General features: G+C 43.8%; 3 protein-coding genes across 3 annotated transcripts; 2 read left to right on the top strand and 1 right to left on the bottom strand.

The window, feature by feature from the left end:
* The first annotated feature begins 4,724 nt into the window (after positions 1–4,724).
* On the top strand, positions 4,725–11,541 carry LOC136549916 (protein CURVATURE THYLAKOID 1D, chloroplastic-like). The gene is made up of 5 exons (XM_066541349.1): positions 4,725–5,034; positions 5,133–5,356; positions 10,585–10,689; positions 10,914–10,985; positions 11,070–11,541. The coding sequence occupies exons 1-5, from the start codon at positions 4,947–4,949 to the stop codon at positions 11,139–11,141; spliced, it is 561 nt and encodes a 186-aa protein (XP_066397446.1). The 5' UTR covers positions 4,725–4,946; the 3' UTR covers positions 11,142–11,541.
* A 1,833-nt stretch (positions 11,542–13,374) lies between these two features.
* LOC136549914 (glucose-6-phosphate isomerase 1, chloroplastic-like) lies at positions 13,375–18,362 on the top strand. Its single transcript, XM_066541347.1, has 14 exons — positions 13,375–14,075; positions 14,706–14,819; positions 14,941–15,039; positions 15,120–15,203; positions 15,355–15,498; positions 15,580–15,645; positions 15,739–15,807; positions 15,894–16,001; positions 16,118–16,170; positions 16,247–16,385; positions 16,466–16,622; positions 16,706–16,784; positions 17,821–17,887; positions 18,021–18,362. The coding sequence occupies exons 1-14, from the start codon at positions 13,527–13,529 to the stop codon at positions 18,159–18,161; spliced, it is 1,869 nt and encodes a 622-aa protein (XP_066397444.1). The 5' UTR covers positions 13,375–13,526; the 3' UTR covers positions 18,162–18,362.
* A 292-nt stretch (positions 18,363–18,654) lies between these two features.
* LOC136549915 (uncharacterized) lies at positions 18,655–21,168 on the bottom strand. The gene is made up of 6 exons (XM_066541348.1): positions 20,680–21,168; positions 19,864–19,954; positions 19,524–19,678; positions 19,381–19,408; positions 19,180–19,288; positions 18,655–19,029 (listed from the first exon to the last, which is right to left on the bottom strand). The coding sequence occupies exons 1-6, from the start codon at positions 20,962–20,964 to the stop codon at positions 18,951–18,953; spliced, it is 747 nt and encodes a 248-aa protein (XP_066397445.1). The 5' UTR covers positions 20,965–21,168; the 3' UTR covers positions 18,655–18,950.
* Between the last annotated feature and the right edge of the window lie 567 nt (positions 21,169–21,735).

Raw genomic sequence — 21,735 nt, 5'->3', positions numbered from 1 at the left:
AGAGCGGTGGAGGGGTCTACAACAAATGCAATTGTTACAAAACAAAAAAATCATGCAAGATGTCATATGACACAAAATAAATATTACACAACATCAATTCCTCACCATCTTGTTAATGCGGCGCTGACGAAGTGTAGGCTCAAACACAAAATTGGAACACATCCAATACCTCTGCCTATACGTGTCCTCTTCATCAGACTTGGCTACCTTGTAAGGATCACCGCAACAGCACATGGGCACTGGAACACCACTAGGCAGAGGCAATGGGTCGAAGGCATTTTCGGTCATCCGGCCATAACTACAATTTAGCCATTTTCGTTCTAAGAACCGAAAGCAATTAACATTAAACCCTACACCTAGGGTTTCCCATTTGATCCACAACAATGAACCCATAAACATAACAATGTGCGCTGAGGTTATCTTGGTTTGCTAGCTTTTTCATGCCTTGACATCCTACGGTTGTATAATATAAATATTAAAATTGCATGAAACCCTAAGTAATGACGATTCTTAAGTTGAAAAATCCGACTAATATATACCGAATCGATGTAAAAAAAATTAGGAGGGAGTGAGGATACCTTGCTCTAGAAGATCTACGGATCAAATCAAAGTTTCCAAGGTCCAATATGCCGATTCATGAGGTAGGGCAAAGCGGAGAGAGAAAAAACCCGAGAGGAGGGGAAAGAAGAGGAAGAAGGCTCGGGCAGGAAGGTTGGGCGCCGGGTTAAAACACCACCTCGGCGCCATAGATCTTGGCGCCGAGAACGACGCCAATAACCACGACGCCAAGCTCGGCGCTAATAACCCTAGCACCGTGCTGCCTACCAGGTCAGCGTCCACGCCACCAACGTGGCCCCGACCTAGGCGCCAAACCCTTTGGCGCCGAGACTTGCAATGCGCCACCAATGATGACGCCGAGCTAATGGTCCAGATTTTGAAAGTATACCTCCAGAGGTATATTTATGAAAAACTTTCAAAAAGGGGCTAAAAACAAAAAAGAAGGCATGCATGGCCGGATGGCCCAATATAGGTAAGCGTGCGGCAACGCCATGTGGTTTCTAGTGCATTTCTAATTATAAGAAGACTTTTCAAAATACATACAGCTTATTCGCTGCTGGCCTGCGGTTAATACTAGCACAATATTCTGTGAGATGCAGTTGCAATCGCAGCCAACAAAAAAAACATGTCAAATAAACCTATAGATTTTTATATGTATTTAGATATACACTATATTTAGATATATAATAAAAATAATATATCTAAAAAAATCAAAACGCCTTACAGTCTGAAACAAAAAGGAAGTATCTATTACAGTTGGTAGCTAGATACACTAGCAATACTAAAGGCCTGTTTTGGCATTGTGAATCATTTTCGTTTCTCATAGGAGCAAGGCTATGTCTATAGAAAATTTATTCTTATTATTATGTGGTACTCACTTCGTCAACAAAAGATGCAATCAAACGATTTGAAAATTTAACGAAATTTATATAAAAAGTACTAACATTTATGATACAAGATAAATAACATTAGATTAGCTATGAAATAGTAAGTCTAGTTAGAGATATAAATATTAATACTCGCTACATTTCAAATTACAGATTCATAGCTTCTACGACAGTATAGCTAGTGCATCCATTCTATGTTTGTCCACCTTGTATAAAAACATAGAAAAAGATTATTTACTTCCCCCAATAACTTGTCTAGAGCACACACGCAATCTTGCACATTTGTTTTTAACAGTCCAACGCCTCACACACCATTAATAATAAAGTTAAAAGCTCTAGTTTGGTTTTGGTTAATTGATGAAACCCTAAGTGCTAACCTAGTATATCAAAGTGATTATGAGATAGGTAGCACTACTCCAAGTAATGAAGCAATGATGAAGATCATGATGATGGTGATCGCATGGTGATGATCAAACACTTGAATTTGGAAAAGAAGAAAGAGAAAAACAAAAGGCTCAAGGTAAAGGTATAAATAGTATGAGTCATTTTGTTTTAAGTGATCGAGATACTTAGCGAGTGTGATCACATTTAGGATCGATAGCCGTACTATTAAGAGGGGTGAAACTCGTATCGAAATGCAGTTATCAAAGTGCCACTAGATGCTCTAACTCATTGCATATGCATTTAGGATCTAGTGGAGTGCTAACACCCTTGAAAATGTTTGTGAAAATATGCTAATGTTTGTGAAAATATGCTAACACATGTGCACAAGGTAATATACTTGGTGGTTGGTACATTTGAGCAAGGGTTAGGAACTTCACCGGTGGAGTGTCCGCCCGTAGAGTGCGGACAGTCCGACAGTGCCACTGGCGCCTTAGACAGAAAAGACGGAGGTCATTGTAAGTGATCAAATGCTGGTCTCGGTTGGACCGACGCGTCCGATTAGTGGCAGCAGAGGGCGCGCAGTGTCGGTCTCTGATCGGACGCTGGGTCACTTAGTGACCGGACGCTGGAGGGTTGCGTCCGGTTCTACTAACGTGGCAGTGGACAGAGGAGTCGCCGAGTGACCGAACGCTGGGTGTGTCCAGTTGAGCATGACCAGACGCGTCCGGTCGTGAAAAGTCATCTCTAGATGCTTACTGGAAACGACCGGACGCTGGGGTTCAGCATCCGGTCACTTTGAGCTGCTGCGTCCGGTCATCACTTGACCGTTGAGATCGGATGATCAACATTTGAAAAGAGGGGACACGTGGCACGCATCGCGTGATCGGATGCTGAGGTCCAGCGTCCGGTCGATTTGACCGGAGCATCCGGTCACCCCGTGTTGTGCCCAGTGAAGGGGTACAACGGCTCTATTTCGTGGAAGCTTCTATTTAAGCCCCATAGCCGGCTCAAGCTCACTCTCTTGGCCATTTGCATTGACATAGCAACCTTGTGAGCTTAGCAAAAGCCCTCCCACTCATCTCCATCATTGATCCATCATCATTGTAAGATTAAAAGAGAATCCAAGTGCATTGTTTGAGTGATTGCATCTAGAGGCACTTGGTATTTGTGTTTCGTTGCGAGATTCACTTGTTTCTCTTGGTGGTTACCACCACCTATACGGCTTGGAGCAGCGGAGGAGGATTGGCATGAGTTGGTGATTGTTCGTGGCCATCTCCGATGATTGTGAGGGGATTTGTACCTTTCCCGGCGGAGTGCCAAAAGGTAACTCTAGTAGATTGCTCGTGTCATTGAGTTACCTCACTTGTGGGTAGGTTCTTGCGGTGTCCAATTGTGTGGACGAGGTTCGTGCAACACCTCTTAGCTATCGAACCACCAAGTGTTGGTCGACACAATGGGGATGTAGCGTGTTGGCAAGCACGTGAACCTCTGGAGAAAATCGGTTGTCTCTTGCCCTTTGGTATTCTCCTAGTGATTGATAAAGTATTCATCTTGTGATTGGTTTATTCCTCTACGCGGCGGTATAATCACCTCACTTACTCATTTATATTTCCGCAAACTGGCTATAACAAGCTTTTTAATGTAGTTAGAATTGAGAGTTTGCTTTGTGGATTAAGTTCATCTTGTGGAGCTCTTTAGTGTAGCAATTGTGAGAACTCTTAGTGAGTAGTGACCTTATAAATTGTGTGCCTAGTGATCATAACAACTAGAATTATTGGATAGGTGGCTTACAACCCTTGTAGAGCTAGAGTAAGTTTGCATTTCGCTATTTGTTATACTAATCAAATTGCTCTAGTCAATTTATAGATTTTTTAAATAGGCTATTCACCCCGCTCTAGCCATATTATGACCTTTCAAAGGTATTAAAGTACGGACTCCTGTTACAATATTTTCTCTACAAGCTAGCTCTGAATTAAACTGTACTTGAAATTTGTCTGAATATCTAGCATAGTACATCCTTTAAAGATTTTTAGGTGGCTAAAATAGGGGTCAATAGTCTAATTAAATTTTCTATCAAAACATAACACTTAGGGGCCAATTGGATCCTTCCATTTTGGAGGAATTAGAATTTACTTAATAGATTAGGCTATTTGGCTTAGAGTTTGACATTCAACAACTTTCTCAAGTTCACATATAAGCATATGTCAAATTAATAGGGTGAGAGATGAAAATTGATTCTATAGATCACCGTACTTGTTTCTACTCTTTAACTTATTGCTCGCTCTTCGACTCGCTTTCCTACAGTAAAAAGGCAACATATACGTATCTCCCTTATATGACTAACAATAATATACAAATATATTTCATACTCAGCTTCCCTACAGTAGAAAGGCAACATATATGTATCTCTTATATGGCTAACAATAATATACAAATATATTTCATATAGAACTACACTAGCTTGATTAATTTGTGCCTAAATTATAATTCCAAGAATTACACAAACTTGTTACGCAAAGGAGACCCTAATAATCACGTGGCTGGGGCTTCGTCACTTCAAAATAGAAGTTGGGCCTAATATGCTACCAGTTGGGCGAGAAGTTCTCCCGTAGCTCGAAGGAGACATCTTGCCGGCAGATGAGAAAATGCGACCAGTTTCCCGTGCATTCGGCATCATCATCATCCGTGTCAGGCAAAGAGGGGCCCAAACTCGCGTTACCGCCTGTCGGAGGCCCAAACTTGTGTTACCACCTCTTGGAGACTCCAGAATCCAGCCTCGGACGGCCCAAGAGAAAGCACACCACACCGCACGCTGCGCGGACGCACAGACAGAACACAAGCCTGCCGCACCCGCACCCGCACCCGCACCCGCACCCCACTCGAGCTCTCGAAGGTCGAAGCGCCTGCCTCGCTGCGCACCGAACCAAACGTCCCGGTGCACGCGGCGCTGCAGTGCAGTATACAGAGGGAGTGTGGTACAGTGGTAGGGTAGGCAGCGCGACGAAGCGGCGCCGCCAGCTCCCCAAAACCTCGCCCAGCCGCCGCCGCCCTCTCTGCGTCGCCCGAGCAAAGCAGAACGAGGGGAGAAAAAAAAAAGTTGGCATACACTTGCAGCGCATGGCTCTGACCGCCCGCGCCGCGCTCATGCGCGTCCTCCCTCCGCGACCATCGCCGATCTCGCAACCGAAGCAGCAGCTCAAGCAAGGTACGTTTCGCCGCCCCGCTCCCACTATTCTTCGGATCCCGCGAAATGCTGCGACACCAACAGAGCTAAAACCCTAGTTCCGCTCTTGCACCCCTAAGGTTTAGGCGGCCGCGGCGGGGCCTCGCTCGCCGTGCGGGCGAAGGGCTCCGACGACTTCGGGGCCCTGCTGTCGGAGAAGCCCGCTGCACCTGCACAGGCGCCTGCGAAGCGGGACGGGTGGGAGGGTTTTGGGAGGGAGGCGAGTAGCGCGGAGGAGAAGGAGGAGGTGGAGGTGCAGGGCGAGCCGGCTTCGTGGGGTGTGCTCAACCAGATCGGCGTCGAGGTGAGCGCGCCAATCCGATTGCTTGCTTTTAAGCTTGTCGTGTTGTCGTTTTGAAATGGGTGTGTTGTATTGAGGTGAAAATGTTTTTTGTGCTCAACATTTTGCTACTGAAACAAGAGGAAACTACTCGCTCTCTTCATTTAGCACGTTGATTCATAGAAGGTTTGTTGATATCACGCCAGTATTCAAATGATTGCAAACCTGCGGCTGATTTGTTCCGAAAACAGAGAGCATATCATGCCAGTATTCAAATGATTGCAAACCTGCAGCTGATTCATTCCGCAAACAGAGAGCACACAGGCCACCTATCACCGTGACCATTGTTACATCAGGCTGATAAATTTCTTGGGAGTGTTTATTTTGGCAAATAAGGTTGGCACTGAGATGTAGCCATGTAGGAGTTTTTTTTTTATTTAATGACATTGTTAGAGAATGGACGATGTTTTATTGATAAGGTTAAATATTTTGTTCACTGTTTTGCTCTATAAAATTACTCCTATTGTCCCAAAATATTAGGATTTATACTGTTCAAAATTTTGTCTCAAAATATAATGATTTTGGAGAAACCACCAAGCTCAACCCCACAAGATCAATCAACAGCTGGCGTGGCAGAAAATTAAGCCAGTCAGGAGCTAGCCTGGCTGTTTAATAAGGGGGCATGATGGACTTTTCCCCTACTGTTTTTTTTAACACACGGGGGAGTCTCCTAGATACTCTTAAGAAGAAAGGTGAGGCGCCGCACGGGAGCTAGCGCTCGAACCACGGGCGGGCAGCCTGAGCCCCTGCTCAGCTGACCAACCGAGCCCCCGCTCGGTTCTCCCTACTGTTTAATTTGTCCTAAGATTTATAGATATCCTTATATTTTGGGATTTAGGGAGTACAGCAGAACTGATGCTTTATTTTAGTGTACCCACTTTCTTTGTTCATATTAGTTCATATTAGAAACCCTACATGCAACCTCCCAAGAAAAGGCACCGAAGTACATGTTTTTGTTGTTGTTGTGTGGGGTTGGGGGGGGGGGGGGGGGGGGGGGGTTGGAAATCTTCTTTATGAGACATTGTAAATAATTCCTGAATCGTAGGTTTAGAAGAATTCCTGATGCTTTCATTACAATTATTCAATTATGGTTTTTGATAGCTGGTATCAAAAGGGAAAGTGTGTAGTCGGCCTTCTCAGTTAATATAAACTGCAGCTCCTGCAGATTAATTACAGTATCACTCATTGGTAACTTGATAAGGGGTGGGTATTGAGAAAACCCACCTTGACACTAGAGGGGTTGTGCAACGTAGTCACAATTTCTGTTTTAGATAATGGGATTTTTTTTTGACTCCAAACCCCTTCTATGAAGGTGCATCAAACCACGATTGTTACAAGAATAAACTAGGTCTCAGCAGCAAAAAGTTTGGCATCACTATCTATGATACGGAAAATTAAAGGCCATCCATGGGCAATGAAGAACTCCATGGCTCTTGACTCCAGTAGCTGAAATGCCTTGACAATCTCCTCCTTTTGGTCTTCAAAGCGCTGCAATAGAGCCCAAAACCAGAGCCAATCATCCAATTAACAGAGGGAAATGATAGTTGCATGTGTTTCCTGGGACTGACTTTTCCAATCATCCAGTTATCAAAATTGGCTGGTGGTTACTTGTAGTTTGAAGTTTTCGTACTGAATACTTACCAGACCTTGGTTACTGCTTTACTTTGTTATGTTTTTTTACTTCTTGCAGTTTACTTTCATATTTTTTGGTAGACATTTGTAATTTCTTCATGAAAAATTAATGGAATTCTAGGAATTGCCCTGTTATGAAAAAATGGAGGGGAATGTGAAATTGGATGGAATGGTAAGAAACCTAAGTGCAGCAACTTTAAATAGTAATACAGTGTGCCCAAATCTCAGGATGTTAGAAAGTTAAAATACTTGGGTGAATATGTTCCTATGGTATGTCATCACTTTTTCCTTCTTAAAATGCCAACCTATATTAATTTCCTTAAAGCATATCCCATCCAAGGTTGCAGAAATCAGAAATATGAAAAACATGGACCTAGGCCACCTGCCAAAAACCGGTCGGCTACTGGTTACCAGTTTTGAGCTTTGTTACGGTGGCTGGAAAGTACCATCACTTCTAGCTAGGTACTTCTAATTTTAAGAAAACAGATTAGTAAAATTAGATTTATGGACTCAAGGGTACTGTGGCAATTTCCCTAACATACGTTCCTAATAAGCTCTCGCGTGTGGGGGTCTGTTGTTCTGTTCTGCCAGAGCCTGTACCAAAGGAGGCTGGAGGCCCTGCGCCCCACTCTACTGATCCAATCCCACTGGGCTCCTATGCCCCGCCGCGGCAGACTGATCTACGTTCTTCGGATTAGGCCTCCATCAGTCGACTGCCTGGTGGCAGGGGCTGATCTATATTCCGCATCCACGCAAAAATAGAAGAACAATAGAAACAACTAAATTTTCACCATATTTGCACCCCCATGTCACAAATTCTTGCACCCATAAAGCAAGCGCACCCCGTTGGATTTGCTCTAGCTCTGCCACAACTTGGTGGAGTGTAGCTGCCAACTCACTCAGCTATGCAGCTCCGGCCGCCATAACACTGTCGCCACCAGCTGCCGGAGTTTGTGACATTGAGATGTGCCATTGCAAAGCAGGCGGCATACACGACCGCATTAAAGACATTGGTGTAGTGCAACAGGGTGTTGGTGTTCACGACCTTCTTGTTCTGCTGTAACAGCCGGAACAACACGTGGTCCAGCGGGATCACGCCATTGGAGTGCGTGTACTCGTAGAGTCTTAGTCGTAGTACAGGTACACGTTGAGCATGAGTGGTGACCTTGTGGACAGCAGGAACTTGAGCTGTTGAGCATCGGCATGAGTATGCTGTTCAGTGACGGCCTGACGGGTTGAAGAAGGCCTGGGATGGCGTGGAGATTTTGATGTACCTGTCGATCACCGCGGCCACCAGCGTGTTCTAGAGGTAGCGCATGGCAGGCATGAGCAACGTTGAGAGCACCTCGGATCCCACCGTGTCCTATTTATAATTTTTCTAATTGATGGCTGGGAATGGAGGAGGGAGTCGACGAAATTGGTTGGCCAGGGCGCGATAGATCTAATGTTGAAAGACGACGACGACAACAACAACAACAACAACAAAGCCTTTAAGTCCCAAACAAGTTGGGGTAGGCCAGAGTTGAAACCCAGTAGAAGCAATCAAGGTTCAGGCATGTGAATAGCTGTTTTCCAAGCACTCCTATCTAAGGCTAAGTCTTTGGGTATATTCTATCCTTTCAAGTCTCCTTTTATTGCCTCTACCCAAGTCAACTTCGGTCTTTCTCTGTCTCTTTTCACGTTACTATCCTGGCTTAGGATTCCACTACGCACCGGTGCTTCTGGAGGTCTCCGTTGGACATGTCCAAACCATCTCAACCGGTGTTGGACAAGCTTTTCTTCAATTGGTGCTACTCCTAATCTATCACGTATATCATTGTTCTGAACTTGATCCCTTCTTGTATGACCGTAAATCCAACGCAACATACGCATTTCCGCGACACTTATCTGTTGAACATGTCGTCTTTTCGTAGGCCAACATTCTGCACCATACAACATAGCAGGTCTAATCGTCGTCCTATAAAACTTGCCTTTTAGCTTCTGTGGTACCCTTTTGTCACATAGGACACCAGATGCTTGGTGCCACTTCATCCACCCTGCTTTGATTCTATAGCTAACATCTTCATCAATATCCCCGTCTCTCTGTAGCATTGATCCTAAATATCGAAAAGTATCATTCCTAGGCACTTCTTGACCTTCCAAACTAATATCTTCCTCCTCCCGAGTAGTAGTGCCGAAGTCACATCTCATGTATTCAGTTTTAGTTCTACTGAGTCTAAAATCTTTGGACTCCAAAGTCTCCCGTCATAACTCCAGTTTCTGATTCACTCCTGTCCGTCTTTCATTAACTAGCACTACATCGTCCGCGAAAAGCATACACCAAGGGATGTCTCCTTGTATGTCCCTTGTGACCTCATCCATCACTAAGGCGAATAGATAAGGGCTCAAAGCTGACCCTTGATGTAATCCTATCCTAATCGGGAAGTCATCCGTGTCTCCATCACTTGTTCGAACACTAGTCACAACATTGTTGTACATGTCCTTAATAAGCCCGACGTACTTCGTTGGGACTTTATGTTTGTCCAAAGCCCACCACATAACATTCCTTGGTATTTTATCATAAGCCTTCTCCAAGTCAATAAAAACCATGTGTAGGTCCTTCTTCTTCCTATACCGCTCCATAACTTGTCTTATTAAGAAAATGGCTTCCATGGTTGACCTTCCGGGCATGAAACCAAATTGGTTCATAGAGACCCGTGTTATTGCTCTCAAGCGATGCTCGATAACTCTCTCCCATAGCTTCATAGTATGGCTCATCAACTTAATTCCCCGGTAATCCCCGGTAATCTAATGTTGAAAGACGACGTGTGAAATTACCTAGCTATCCTTTAGTTTTTAGGAAAATCAGAAAAATACCAGAAAAATAAATGGTACTGGTCTCACGCATTTTGGTACTATACCTACCTATTTGGTAGTTCCGGGTACCTTTCCCTTAGCACTTGCCATTTTCCCACCATCCGATCTCTATCAATGAACAGTACATATTTTTTCCAACCGCTGTAAAACTTGTAACCAGTTTTATATTGGCCAAAATTAAATTCAAGATTGGTTACTGTCTGGTAGCCTGCTGACATTTTCATGTATTCTGATGGTTATCATTGACATTGAACAAGAAACCATGATTAGTTTATTACTATATCATATTGTAGATAGAATAAATATGGGAAATGCCTAAATATTAGTCTAGACATGTGACTTTGGTAATAGATTTCCAACACAGCAAATCTTGTTATTTGTAGGGTGTTAAGTATGACAAAGGTTGTTGGTTGTGCAGACTATTATTAGTTTTATTATTCTAACATACTTCAATTAGTTTGAGTAAAAGAAAGAAAGGTACAATTTTTCTCAAATACTTCAAACCAAAATTCGAAATTCGAATTTAAAATTTATCAGATCGAATTTACTGGTTCAGGCCAACCTGGTTGGTTACCGATGGGAACCAAATAGTAACCACTGATTTTGTAATTCCTGATCCAATATGGATCAAGCAAGGATGCTGTTTTCGATGGCTTGCCAGTTAGTACATGTAATTCTCATTTCTAAGTACTATTTTTCTGCAGTTGGACTCTGACAAATCATACTCTGCTCTCGTGTATGGCACATCTGCTGTTGTTGCAATTTGGATATCATCAATTGTGGTTTCTGCACTTGATTCAGTCCCTTTGGTAAGTACCTCTTGCTTCGCTGCATATGTGTTTTTTTTTTATTACACATGTGATATTATATTATATTTCCAATACTTGAAATAGCAGTAGATAAGTATCATCATATGAAATTGGGATCATTGATAGTTTGAGCCAACTAAAGTGTTCTTAGTGTGATTTGACCAATGACTGGAAATTGATGGATAACACCCCTGAACAAAATGATCATTTTTTTGGATGAGCAGGTTCCTCAGGTTATGGAAGTTGTTGGTCTTGGCTTCACAATTTGGTTCACATCGAGATATCTGATATTTAAGGTGATTACTTGTGCTCCATTAGAAATATTGGTGCCTGTTTAATGCCTCCAGTAGTGATATTTTGATGTTTTTTTGTGTGTGCAGGAGAACCGTGATGAACTTATCACCAGAGTCAGCTCCATCAAGAAGCAAATTTTAGGGTCTCATGACAACTGAGCGTCTCATATCGTCCTGTTCTGTTAACCGGTACTGAGTTTTTTTAATGAAGGTGTTTTTTCTGGAATAATCAGTACATTTTTGGGACTTCCGCTGCAAATTTTATTAATCGAAAGGTAGTAGGTGTGTTGTGGCATGTAGGCACGGTGCTCTTTGCGTTGGTTCCAACTAATTTAGGTGCAGGGCTGCGATAACGTGCTGTTATGTTTGATTTTCTTTGCATGCTTTGCGGGCCCGTTGAGGCGGCTATCAATTTTGTGTATTCCTCTGACCCGGACACCCGGTTCTGGTTGGTGCTGAAAATGTTGGTTTCCGCCGCCACTCATCAAACCAATTATGCTGTCAGCGGCTCAGCCCTTTCTCTGTTCTTGTTGTTCTGTTCTGTTCGGTCAATGCAAAGTGTTGCTGCTCTGTTCTTGTTGTTCTGTTCTGTTCGGTCAATGCAATATGCTCCCTGGTACAGAAAATCCATGAGTAGGCTGCTCCACGGAATGGACGCCTAGTTTTCCTGTTTCAGCTGTAACATAAGTACGGTTTGGTGTTCGACTCTTGAGGTTACAGTAAGTTAAGGGTAAAGGTAATTGTTTTTTTTCCCCCGAGAGCCATGAAGCATTTGGAATACGGAAGGGATCAGTTAGCCCGCCAGATTAGGGAGGAGGCAATTAGCCGTAGCTCAGCCTATATGGCCATTAGCGTTTGCATAAGGGGGTGTTTGGTTGTCCCTTCTAAATTTTAGTTGCTGTTTCATCGGATGTTTAACATATGCATGGAGTATTAAATATAGACTAATTACGAAACTAATTATATAGTTTACGACAAATTTGCGAGACGAATCTTGAGTCTAATAAGGCCATGATTTGACAACGGTTTGCTACAGTAAATATATGCTAATGGCGGATTAAGGCCTTTTTTGGCACGGCTCATCCAAAACGGCTTTACTGGTGAAGCTAAAGCCGGTAAAGCAAAAAAAACTGGTTTTTTTCTGCTTCTAGTTCATTTTAATCCTGGCTTACAAAACGGCTTCACGCTACAGCGCCTTGATTTGCGCAAAATAGATAAAGCCGAAGCCGGCATAAGCCGTGCCAAAGAGGCCCTAATTAGGCTTAAAAAATTCGTCTCGTGGAGTATTGACGGATTATGTAATTTGTTTTTTTTATTAATATCCGAACACTTCATACAATATGCTGTCGACACACCTCCTAAATTTTAGCAGTTAATCAAAACACCGCGTAGATCTCTGACCACTAGAGACGTTGCTGGACAGCCACGATGCATCATAAACTACTGGCATTCCAAAGGGCAAAGGCGTTTGTTTGCAACACAAACAGTGCGGAGGGCCGGTGTCGCTTCGTTCGGCTTACTCCATGTTCGGCTTATTTTTTTAGTCGAAACAATATTTTTCTTTCACAATAATTCAACCAGAACAATATATTTCAGCCAAAATTTTACCAGCCGAACCGGGCCTCAGTTGCCAAGCTGTAACGAACGCAAGCGAACCAAACAGAGAACAGTAATAGAGCGCCATAAAGAGTTAAAAACTGAAACCACAAGAATTCGACGGCGACCAGCATTTCGTGTTTCGACAACAGAAGAACCGTGAGGAACCAGCATTTCGAGTCTAGGGTCTCACGTGACAATCCGTCAGCCACAGGTTGTTTGCTGTATTCGCTGCGCCCCCCCCCCCCCCCCCCCCCCCCCCCCATCCCAGTGCTAGGGTCGCCGTCGACGAGCCCGAGAGCAGCCAATCTTCTCCAGAAAAATAGGAAGCTGCAACTGACGCGAGAAAACACAAACGCGAGGCGCAAATATCTTTTCCGCGAGTTCCTCTCGCTTTTTGGTTTGTGCGGCCGTTTGTCCCGTAATTCACCCGTCCCTTGACCCTTCGCGAAAAGATCCCCGGGCAGCCAGCCACCGGCTCTCGCCGTCTCGGCATCTCCCGTCTCCACCGCTGAGATTTTTCCCTCCCTCAGTCCCCGGCCGGCGACAGCGTACCTCACCAGCTCACCTCCCCAACTACGCCGTCGGTCGGTCGCACGTGCTGACCGCCTGACGCCCACGGAAACTGGTGGTCCTCCCCCCCGTGGTGATACCCAGCCCACTTCTGACAAGTGGGGTGCCCCGTACCCGAGGGTGGCTGACGGGTGGGGCACCCAGGTGACCCAGCTGACATGGACATCTCTTCCTCCGTGGCTTCGTCTTCCTCCCCCCAAATAAAAGCCAAGCCCAGCGAGGCCACCAGCTCCACCTCGTGGACTCCTCCCCCCACAAAACTAAACCCTCGCTTTGGAGGCGCCCGAGCCCGAGACCGAGCCCGAGAGGCGAACAAAGCGAGGAGGGGCCTGACACCACCACCATCCCCTGCTGCAACGACCGACGCCGCCGGCGATGGCGTCCATCTCCGGCGCGGCGGCGCCGCCATCTTCCGCTGTGTGCCGGCTGCGGCTGCGCCGGCACCTCCTGCTCCGGCCCTCCCACCTCCGCCTCCTCCGCGCGCCCCACTCCATCGCCGACCTCTCCCGCTCCTCCAGCTCCTCCAATTCCGCCCCGACCCCGGCCCAGCCGCTGGGCGGCGGCTCCAGCCCGGAGAACGGCAGCGGCGGCGGCGTCCGCGCGGTGGAGAAGGACCCGATCAAGCTCTGGGAGCGCTACGTCGAGTGGCTCTACCAGCACAAGGAGCTCGGCCTCTTCGTCGACGTCAGCCGGATGGGGTTCACGGAGGACTTCCTGCAGCAGATGGAGCCGCGGATGCAGCAGGCCTTCGCCGCCATGCGGGAGCTCGAGAAGGGCGCCATCTCCAACCCGGACGAGGGTCGCATGGTCGGCCACTACTGGCTCCGCGACCCGGCCCTCGCGCCCAACTCCTTCCTCCGCAACAAGATCGAGACCGCGCTCGACAGTATCCTCGCCTTCTCCCAAGATGTCGTCTCTGGCAAGGTCGCTGCAACATTTTCCTTTTCTATTTGCTTACTTACATACTTGCAATTGCTTCTGCTGCAGAGTTCGAATTGCATAGCATGCTTGCTATGCTGTGCCACTCTACCATTTTCAGCTCCATCCATTAGAAAAATTCGTTTTCGGGTTGATTTGGCGACTGGAGGGAGTGTCTAGTCTGTCAGGGGAAAGGGTGCCAGTTTTACATGTATATCATATATGCTTATGACTGAATCAAAGCACCTGGAACAATTTTGGGGACGATATTTTGAAAGAAGTTGATTGCAAGTCTCTTTGTTTTTTATATATGTTGTCCTCAAGCCCTGTGTTACAAAATGTTGGGATATGCCATCACGACAGAGCTTAGAGGAGACCTGTGTATAATCTTCCAACATTGTACTGAAGATTTAGAATTGTAGGAAACTAGAATCGGCTCAATGTTGTCGATGTATTGTATTGCTTGAGCCTTATGGCCTGTTTCTGTTTATATAGGAGTACATCATTTAGGGGCAAGTACTAACAGGCATGATAAGTGCACTGTGCAACAGATAGTTGCTATGTATCTTATTGAGTCTTTTGGTACATTTCTTTTTGTGCTGATGTCTTATAACATGGTATTTCGTGTAAATGCAGATTCAATCCCCATCCGGTCGTTTCACATCAATTCTCTCTATAGGAATCGGAGGGTCAGCTTTGGGCCCCCAATTTGTTGCTGAGGCACTTGCACCTGATAACCCTCCACTGAAGGTATGCCCCTAAGTCAGAATCCGAGCAATGCACGAAAATTGCATTTGTCTATCGTTTGTATTTAAGATGTCTTGTCAGTTGCAAGATATAACCCTAAACTCTTATTATGCTTGATTTCTAGATAAGATTTATTGACAACACCGATCCTGCTGGGATTGATCATCAAATTGCTCAACTAGGACCTGAACTGGCAACTACTCTTGTAATTGTCATTTCTAAGGTACACAAGGATCCCAAGCTTGCTTATTTTGTCGATATTCTCCCACCTGCACCATGAACTTATTGTTCAATTTTGCATAGAGCGGAGGCACACCTGAAACCCGCAATGGTCTACTGGAAGTACAGAAAGCCTTCAGAGATGCTGGGCTGCAATTCTCGAAACAGGTTTTGACCTCAGGTTCTTGTTTGTTTTGTATAATTCTGTCACAACTGGTTCAAGGGCAATCGGTTTCTGTGACTTAGTTCATGCACTGTTTCCACATCCTTGATATATGACTGAGCAATTCGTTATCTGAGAGCACGGTCTGCTTTGCAGGGTGTTGCAATTACTCAAGAAAATTCTCTGTTGGATAACACTGCCAGAATAGAGGGATGGTTAGCTCGGTTTCCTATGTTTGACTGGGTTGGTGGTAGGACTTCAGAAATGTCAGCTGTGGGTTTACTTCCAGCTGCATTGCAGGCCAGTGCTTTCCCATTTTTCCTGTATGTTGATTTCATTCACACGCTTTCAAATTAACTCCTAAAAAGGGTTTTTTTTCAGGGTATTGATATCAAGGAAATGCTAGCTGGTGCAGCTTTAATGGATGAGGAAACCCGGAACACTGTGGTATGGCATTATTAAGAACACGGACAACTTACAATGATGGTATGATTATCTATTGAGAATGTGTCATGTCAAACATGTTTATCTTTTTAACAGGTTAAAGAAAATCCAGCAGCATTGCTTGCATTATGTTGGTATTGGGCATCAGAAGGGATAGGCAAAAAGGTTTCCAGCGTCATTGATTGCAGCATCTTCTATTGATGAATGTTGTTCTTACTTTCCTTATTGTTTTGTATTTTCCTCTCTTTCAGGATATGGTTGTACTTCCTTACAAGGATAGTTTGTTACTTTTGAGTAGATATTTGCAACAACTTGTCATGGAATCTCTTGGGAAAGAATTTGACCTGGATGGCAACCGGGTAAAGAGCCTTTCATATTCTAGTCAATTTACTGTACCTGATGTTTTTGAACTACTAGTTTTCGGATTTTATATTCATCACTGTTCTTTGTTTAACATAGAAATTTCCAATGTCAGGTTAATCAAGGGCTAACTGTATATGGTAACAAAGGAAGCACTGACCAGCACGCGTAAGTGTGTGCTAATTTTTCTGCAGTACTTATTGTAGTTAAATTGCAGAGTCTAATGAATTATTTCTGATCACAGTTACATTCAGCAGCTGAGAGAAGGTGTACACAACTTCTTCGTTACTTTTATTGAGGTCTTGCGTGACAGGCCTCCTGGTCATGATTGGGAGCTTGAACCTGGAGTCACATGTGGTGACTATTTGTTTGGGATGTTGCAGGTCAACCTTGAACTTTAAAGAGATAAAGTTATGTTGATTTGTCTGCGATAGAGATTACAGAAGTTTAAAATATTTTGCAGGGAACCCGTTCTGCTCTTTATGCAAATGACCGGGAGTCTATCTCTGTTACTGTGCAAGAGGTAACTCCTAGAGCTGTTGGAGCACTGGTTGCACTTTATGAACGTGCTGTGGGGATTTATGCTTCTTTGGTAAATATCAATGCCTATCATCAGCCTGGTATGCTTCTCATGACAAAGTAATGTAGTTCTATAATAAGCTATTTGCTGTATGCATTTATGTGTGGGCTATGTGATTTACAGGTGTTGAGGCTGGGAAAAAGGCAGCAGGAGAAGTATTGGCCCTTCAGAAAAGGGTGCTGACTGTATTAAATGAGGCCACGTATGGAACTTCTGATTTATGTTCTTTCTGTTTCTCTGTGAAGTGATTGGTTATGCATAGTATTTTTGGGGCATATTTCTAGTTATGATGCTTTGAAAATGTATTTCGTTGTATCACTAGGTGAGTGTTTGCTTTGAGGAATGGTGCAGTCCATCATATTCTCACTCTCACTTTTTTGTTTGGTTTATGGAGTGGAATAGGTTCATCCACCACCAGGGGCGGATCCAAAGGGGGGCTGCCGGGGCTACAGCCCCCCCTAGTGAGCCTGATTTCTTCATTAGATCACAGTTACTTAGCCTCAAATCACCATTAATCTCTAGCCCTAGCCCTAAATCTTCATTATTTAGCCCCCCTTTTGTTCCCATCCTGCATCCGCCACTGTCCACCACCACCTTATCCCTTGCAAACTAATAATTAGTACAAACATGAGGAGGGATGTACTCGTGGGGTGTTCCTCAAAATAAACACTCGAAGTGCACCCCAACCCCACAGCTGTGGCAATGCCATTTCTCCTTTGAGACTCTCTAAGAAGGCATTTTAGATGTTCGAATTGATATAGGTTTAGCTGAAAATTACAATTGATGGCTTGTTGTCAGTTATCATGTGGGCATGGGGTTGCAAAATTACAGATAGCGTCCTGCTGGTTTTACAGTTACATATCCTTGTCGAAAGTCAATATTCTTACAAAGAACGAAACATGTGGATTGTACTAAAGTATAACTCAACCGTTCCTTACTCATGAAACAATTTTTATTGTCTCCAAATTCCAATTTTTTTACATGATGTAAACTCAAATAATCGGCACAAGTGAGGACACAAAATATGTGTAGGCAAAGAAGTCTTTTTTTTTCTTGAACACGCAGGAGAGCTGTGTGTCTTTCTTTTTATATTAAGAAGAAAAAGGGGCAAGAACCCTTACAACACAAAACCACACACGTAGTTTACACATAACTGCATTTTACTCCCCAATTGATTCTCATTAGTGTTGTATTGGAGTTACTGGATTTCTTGTTGATTCATGTACTTATTCTCCCAGCTGCGAGAACCCTGGTGAGCCATTGAGTATAGATGAAATTGCAGATCGCTGCCATTGCCCTGAAGATGTAAGTTTCACCTTTGTGCTCCCTTTGTTTGTTCTGACCACACGCCCCTCCCATCTATTAGCATCCCTATTTTCATCTACAGAAACACAATGTTTTTTCCCCTATAACACATGCCCAACGTTTGCTTCCTCAGATTGAGATGATCTACAAAATAATCCAGCACATGGCTGCTAACGACAGAGCACTTATAGCAGAAGGAAGCTGCGGCTCTCCTCGCAGCATTAAGGTGTACCTCGGTGAATGCAATGTAGAGGAAGATATGCAGGCCGCATAGATTCCGGGGGTCTGGATCCGTGTAAAATTGTTGGAATAAATCAGGAGCAACACGATAGCGGATGCTATGCATGGGTGTTGCTGATGCTGATGTGACATTAGTTTCTTTGGTGGTGCTTGCACACGATTGCCGCAACGATGTATTTTAGAATTTGATTTTTTTTTTGGTCCCTCAAAATACAAAAGGTGCTTGCACATGATTGCCGCAACGATGTATTTTAGAATTTGATTTTTTTGGGTCCCTTAAAATACAAAATACAAAGAGAGCTGGTGGTGACGTGGTGTACGCCCTCATGTATCATTGCGATCGCTCCAGCCTCCAACGCATCACGCATCTTCCATCCGAATATCCTTGCGCCAATCTAAGATCTGCATTTCAAAAAAGGAAAAAGTGCCCGCAGCTGATATGGACCTCGAGCAGGTCAATGTCAAGGATTTTCGTTTTGCTTGATACGGACAATAGTACAAACTAATCGTTTCGGATGACCAAAATAAAGTTCTGGCACAAAAACAAGTATATTCAAACCAAGGCAATATTTACAGTTGTGCAATGCAAATGCTGCTTTGGACTAAGAGGCGCTGCTGTTGATGAAGTTGTGGAATAGCACAAATGCTAAATTAGCAGTCGAACTCAACTGGGAAATCATGATCGCACTGGCAAACGCAGATTTACAGCATCAGAATAGACTAAACAAATGGTTTCAGGCTTTATGCTACCTTTTTAGCTGAACAAAGGAAAAGCACACGCAGGCAATTCTAACATACAGTACCCTAGTTGTTGACACAATATTCAGAGGAACTTGGATATCACACGGCAGGAAGTCCGAAATGCTGTAGTTGCCGTAAGTAATGCTCGATTATTGTAGACCCTGCATGATAGGGTACTAAAACAGTTAGCGTCTATATAGAAATTAGGCTGCCAAGATAGAAGACCCCTATTCAACTTGGTGATTATTTTGTGGGAAGAATACTGCTTTACGAAAATATTACTGTCCAAGGTTAGTGCAATAATAACTTACCCAACAGCAGTAGCGCCCCATGAAGCAACATTATAAATGACTTTAGTTCCATCCCATGCCTTCCGGATTTTACTTTTCTTCTTTTCAGCTGAAAACGTCTTCCTAAGCGCTGGAACATGAACAGTCAAAAAGTTTAACATCAGAATATCCAATAAAAACCTATTTCACCGTTCGTCTTAATTAAGAGAAGAAAAAGTAAACCTTTCTGAAGTTGATCTGGAGACATGTCCTGCACAAACATGAAATTCACGCATTCAATATATAAAGCACCTCTTGTACAAGATGCAGAGACATGAAACTCCTCGCTCAGCATGATGATCCCATCAGGTGAAGAAAATTGCTACCTTGGTCCCTTTAAGTGATAACAAGTATGCAGCCATAAAGGAAGTAATCCCATCAACCACATCCTCCTGCTTAACAAGAACATACCCATCATCTAAGTCACCATCTTCCCACAAATCCACCGACTTTATTATATCCCATGATGTATCAGATTCCACTGTGCCAAAGAACAGAGAAGTTTTCAAAGTACAGTGGTTACTATTTCAAGAAAAATAGAGTGAATATGCGCAAAAAAAAAGAGTGAAAGGAACTAATCCACTACAAAGGTAATTTGAGCCAGTCATTTTATCATCTCTTATGTTCTTTTTATAGTAGTAATATATTCATCCAGCAGAGGCTTACCTGCACCATTCTGATCTACTGACTTCTGAATACCATTGAGCTTTTGAAGGAACTCGAGCGATCCAACCTTAGATTTAAGAAGGTCACACATCTGCTAGGTAAAAGCAAGTTGTTTTAATTGTAGGGCAGCTTCAGAACATAATAAAACATGTGGAAAATTCTGTCTCTACTTTGTCACTCCAAAGAGATTTCTGTAAGGGCCATGACCATGAGACTGTTCAGACCACATTCCAGATAGGAAGCTGGAAATACATATTAAGGATACTGGCATACTACAGACATGACTTCGCCTAAACTAACAACATACTGTTCTTGCAACATCTTGGAAAGATTTATTACAACAATCAGGAACGTTCAGATATCTGTTTCTGTTTCAGGACCCAGCACTAAACTAACTAATAACATCACTGGCAGAGCAGATAACAAAGGTAGTCACCAAAGTCAACTGAACGATAAATCAGCATCAAATACTTTCTACTGACAATAGATACCAAAGGTGGACAACAGCTTCCAACAAGCTACTAACGACAGATTTAGTCTCACCACAGCACAGAAACAGTGTGATTACATATTTACAGTACTGCAGTAATTTCGAACTACGAATCCACCGCAGGTCCTCAGATATTTATGAAGTGTTTAGTTTCAATTTGTAGTTACCCAAACTTAAAATTGTAGCTAATTAAGTTGAATTACGCAATTTACCAATTCAGTTACACCTGTTGCAACGACTTATTCTTCGGAAATCCAAATCCTAGTTCCGGGCACCCTAGATGTCCCCAGACGAACTCGTGAGGGAACAAGACGCCTCCTGCTCACCTGTGCCGTCTCGTAATCGGAGTCACTCGCAACCGACGACGTCGCCACGTCATCTCCATCGACGCCGACATCGCCCTTGCGGTCCTCGCCCTCCGGCGGGGCAGGAGCTGCTGCGGTGTCCTCCGAGAGAGAGACGCCGAGATCAGCGTCGGCATCGGGCAGGATCTCAACCGCCCGCTGGACCTGCTCCAGCACCTCCTCCAGCGCCCGCTTCCGCACCCTCCTCACCTCCGGCGACAACCGGCGCGCCACAGCCGGAGAGGAGGAGGTTGGCGAGGGCTCCATCGCGGGGACCGGACCCTGTAGCCGGCGAGACGACGGTGGCGACGCCGGATTGGGACTCGGAATCCCGCGGCCTACATGAAGTAGAGGATGATTTGTTTGGCTAATCGTCGCGTAATAGCGTTGGGTTGGCGTGTGGCTTGCAATAAGCAACTAAGTGGGCCCCGTGTCATGGGTCCTACCTGTAGGGTTTTATTTTGAGTGGATCCTACCTGTAGGTTTAAGTCTGATATTTGACACTTGAGGTTACGGTGTTGGTTGGGAAAAAATCTGCATTATCTCCCTCAATTTTCATGAAAGTTTGTTTTTTTACTTTAAAATCAGGCAAAATATCTCCTTCAACTTTTAAAATCGTTCATCTTACCTCCCTTACTCGGTTATAAACGGTTTTGAAGACGGTTTTATCTTTTTTTTCGACTGAATCTTTAAAAAATTATAGAAATATCATAAAATAGAAAATTCAATTTTGTTGGACTCCACATGAGTAGATATACACAGTGAATATATAATATGGTATGCTTTAGTACAATTTTTTTGTTGTAGCTTTAGATCTATGCTTTTCTATAATTAAATGAAATAATTCATAGCTGCAGTTCTATGGTCTAATTATGGTGAAATTTTTATAGTGGGCTAACTATTGTATGCTTAAACTATAGTAAAAATTTTAACCCCTAACTATTATATGCTTAAACTATAGTAAAAATTTTCATGCTCATTGGATCATGTATAACTTAGTTATAGATTTTATTTAGGTTTATGCTTGTTAAATATAAA

This window comes from Miscanthus floridulus, chromosome 4 (assembly GCF_019320115.1).
Source record: "Miscanthus floridulus cultivar M001 chromosome 4, ASM1932011v1, whole genome shotgun sequence".
In the NCBI taxonomy this organism is placed as follows: domain Eukaryota; kingdom Viridiplantae; phylum Streptophyta; class Magnoliopsida; order Poales; family Poaceae; genus Miscanthus; species Miscanthus floridulus.
Note: the sequence above shows the minus strand (reverse complement) of the source record. Positions and strands in the feature narration are given on the sequence as shown.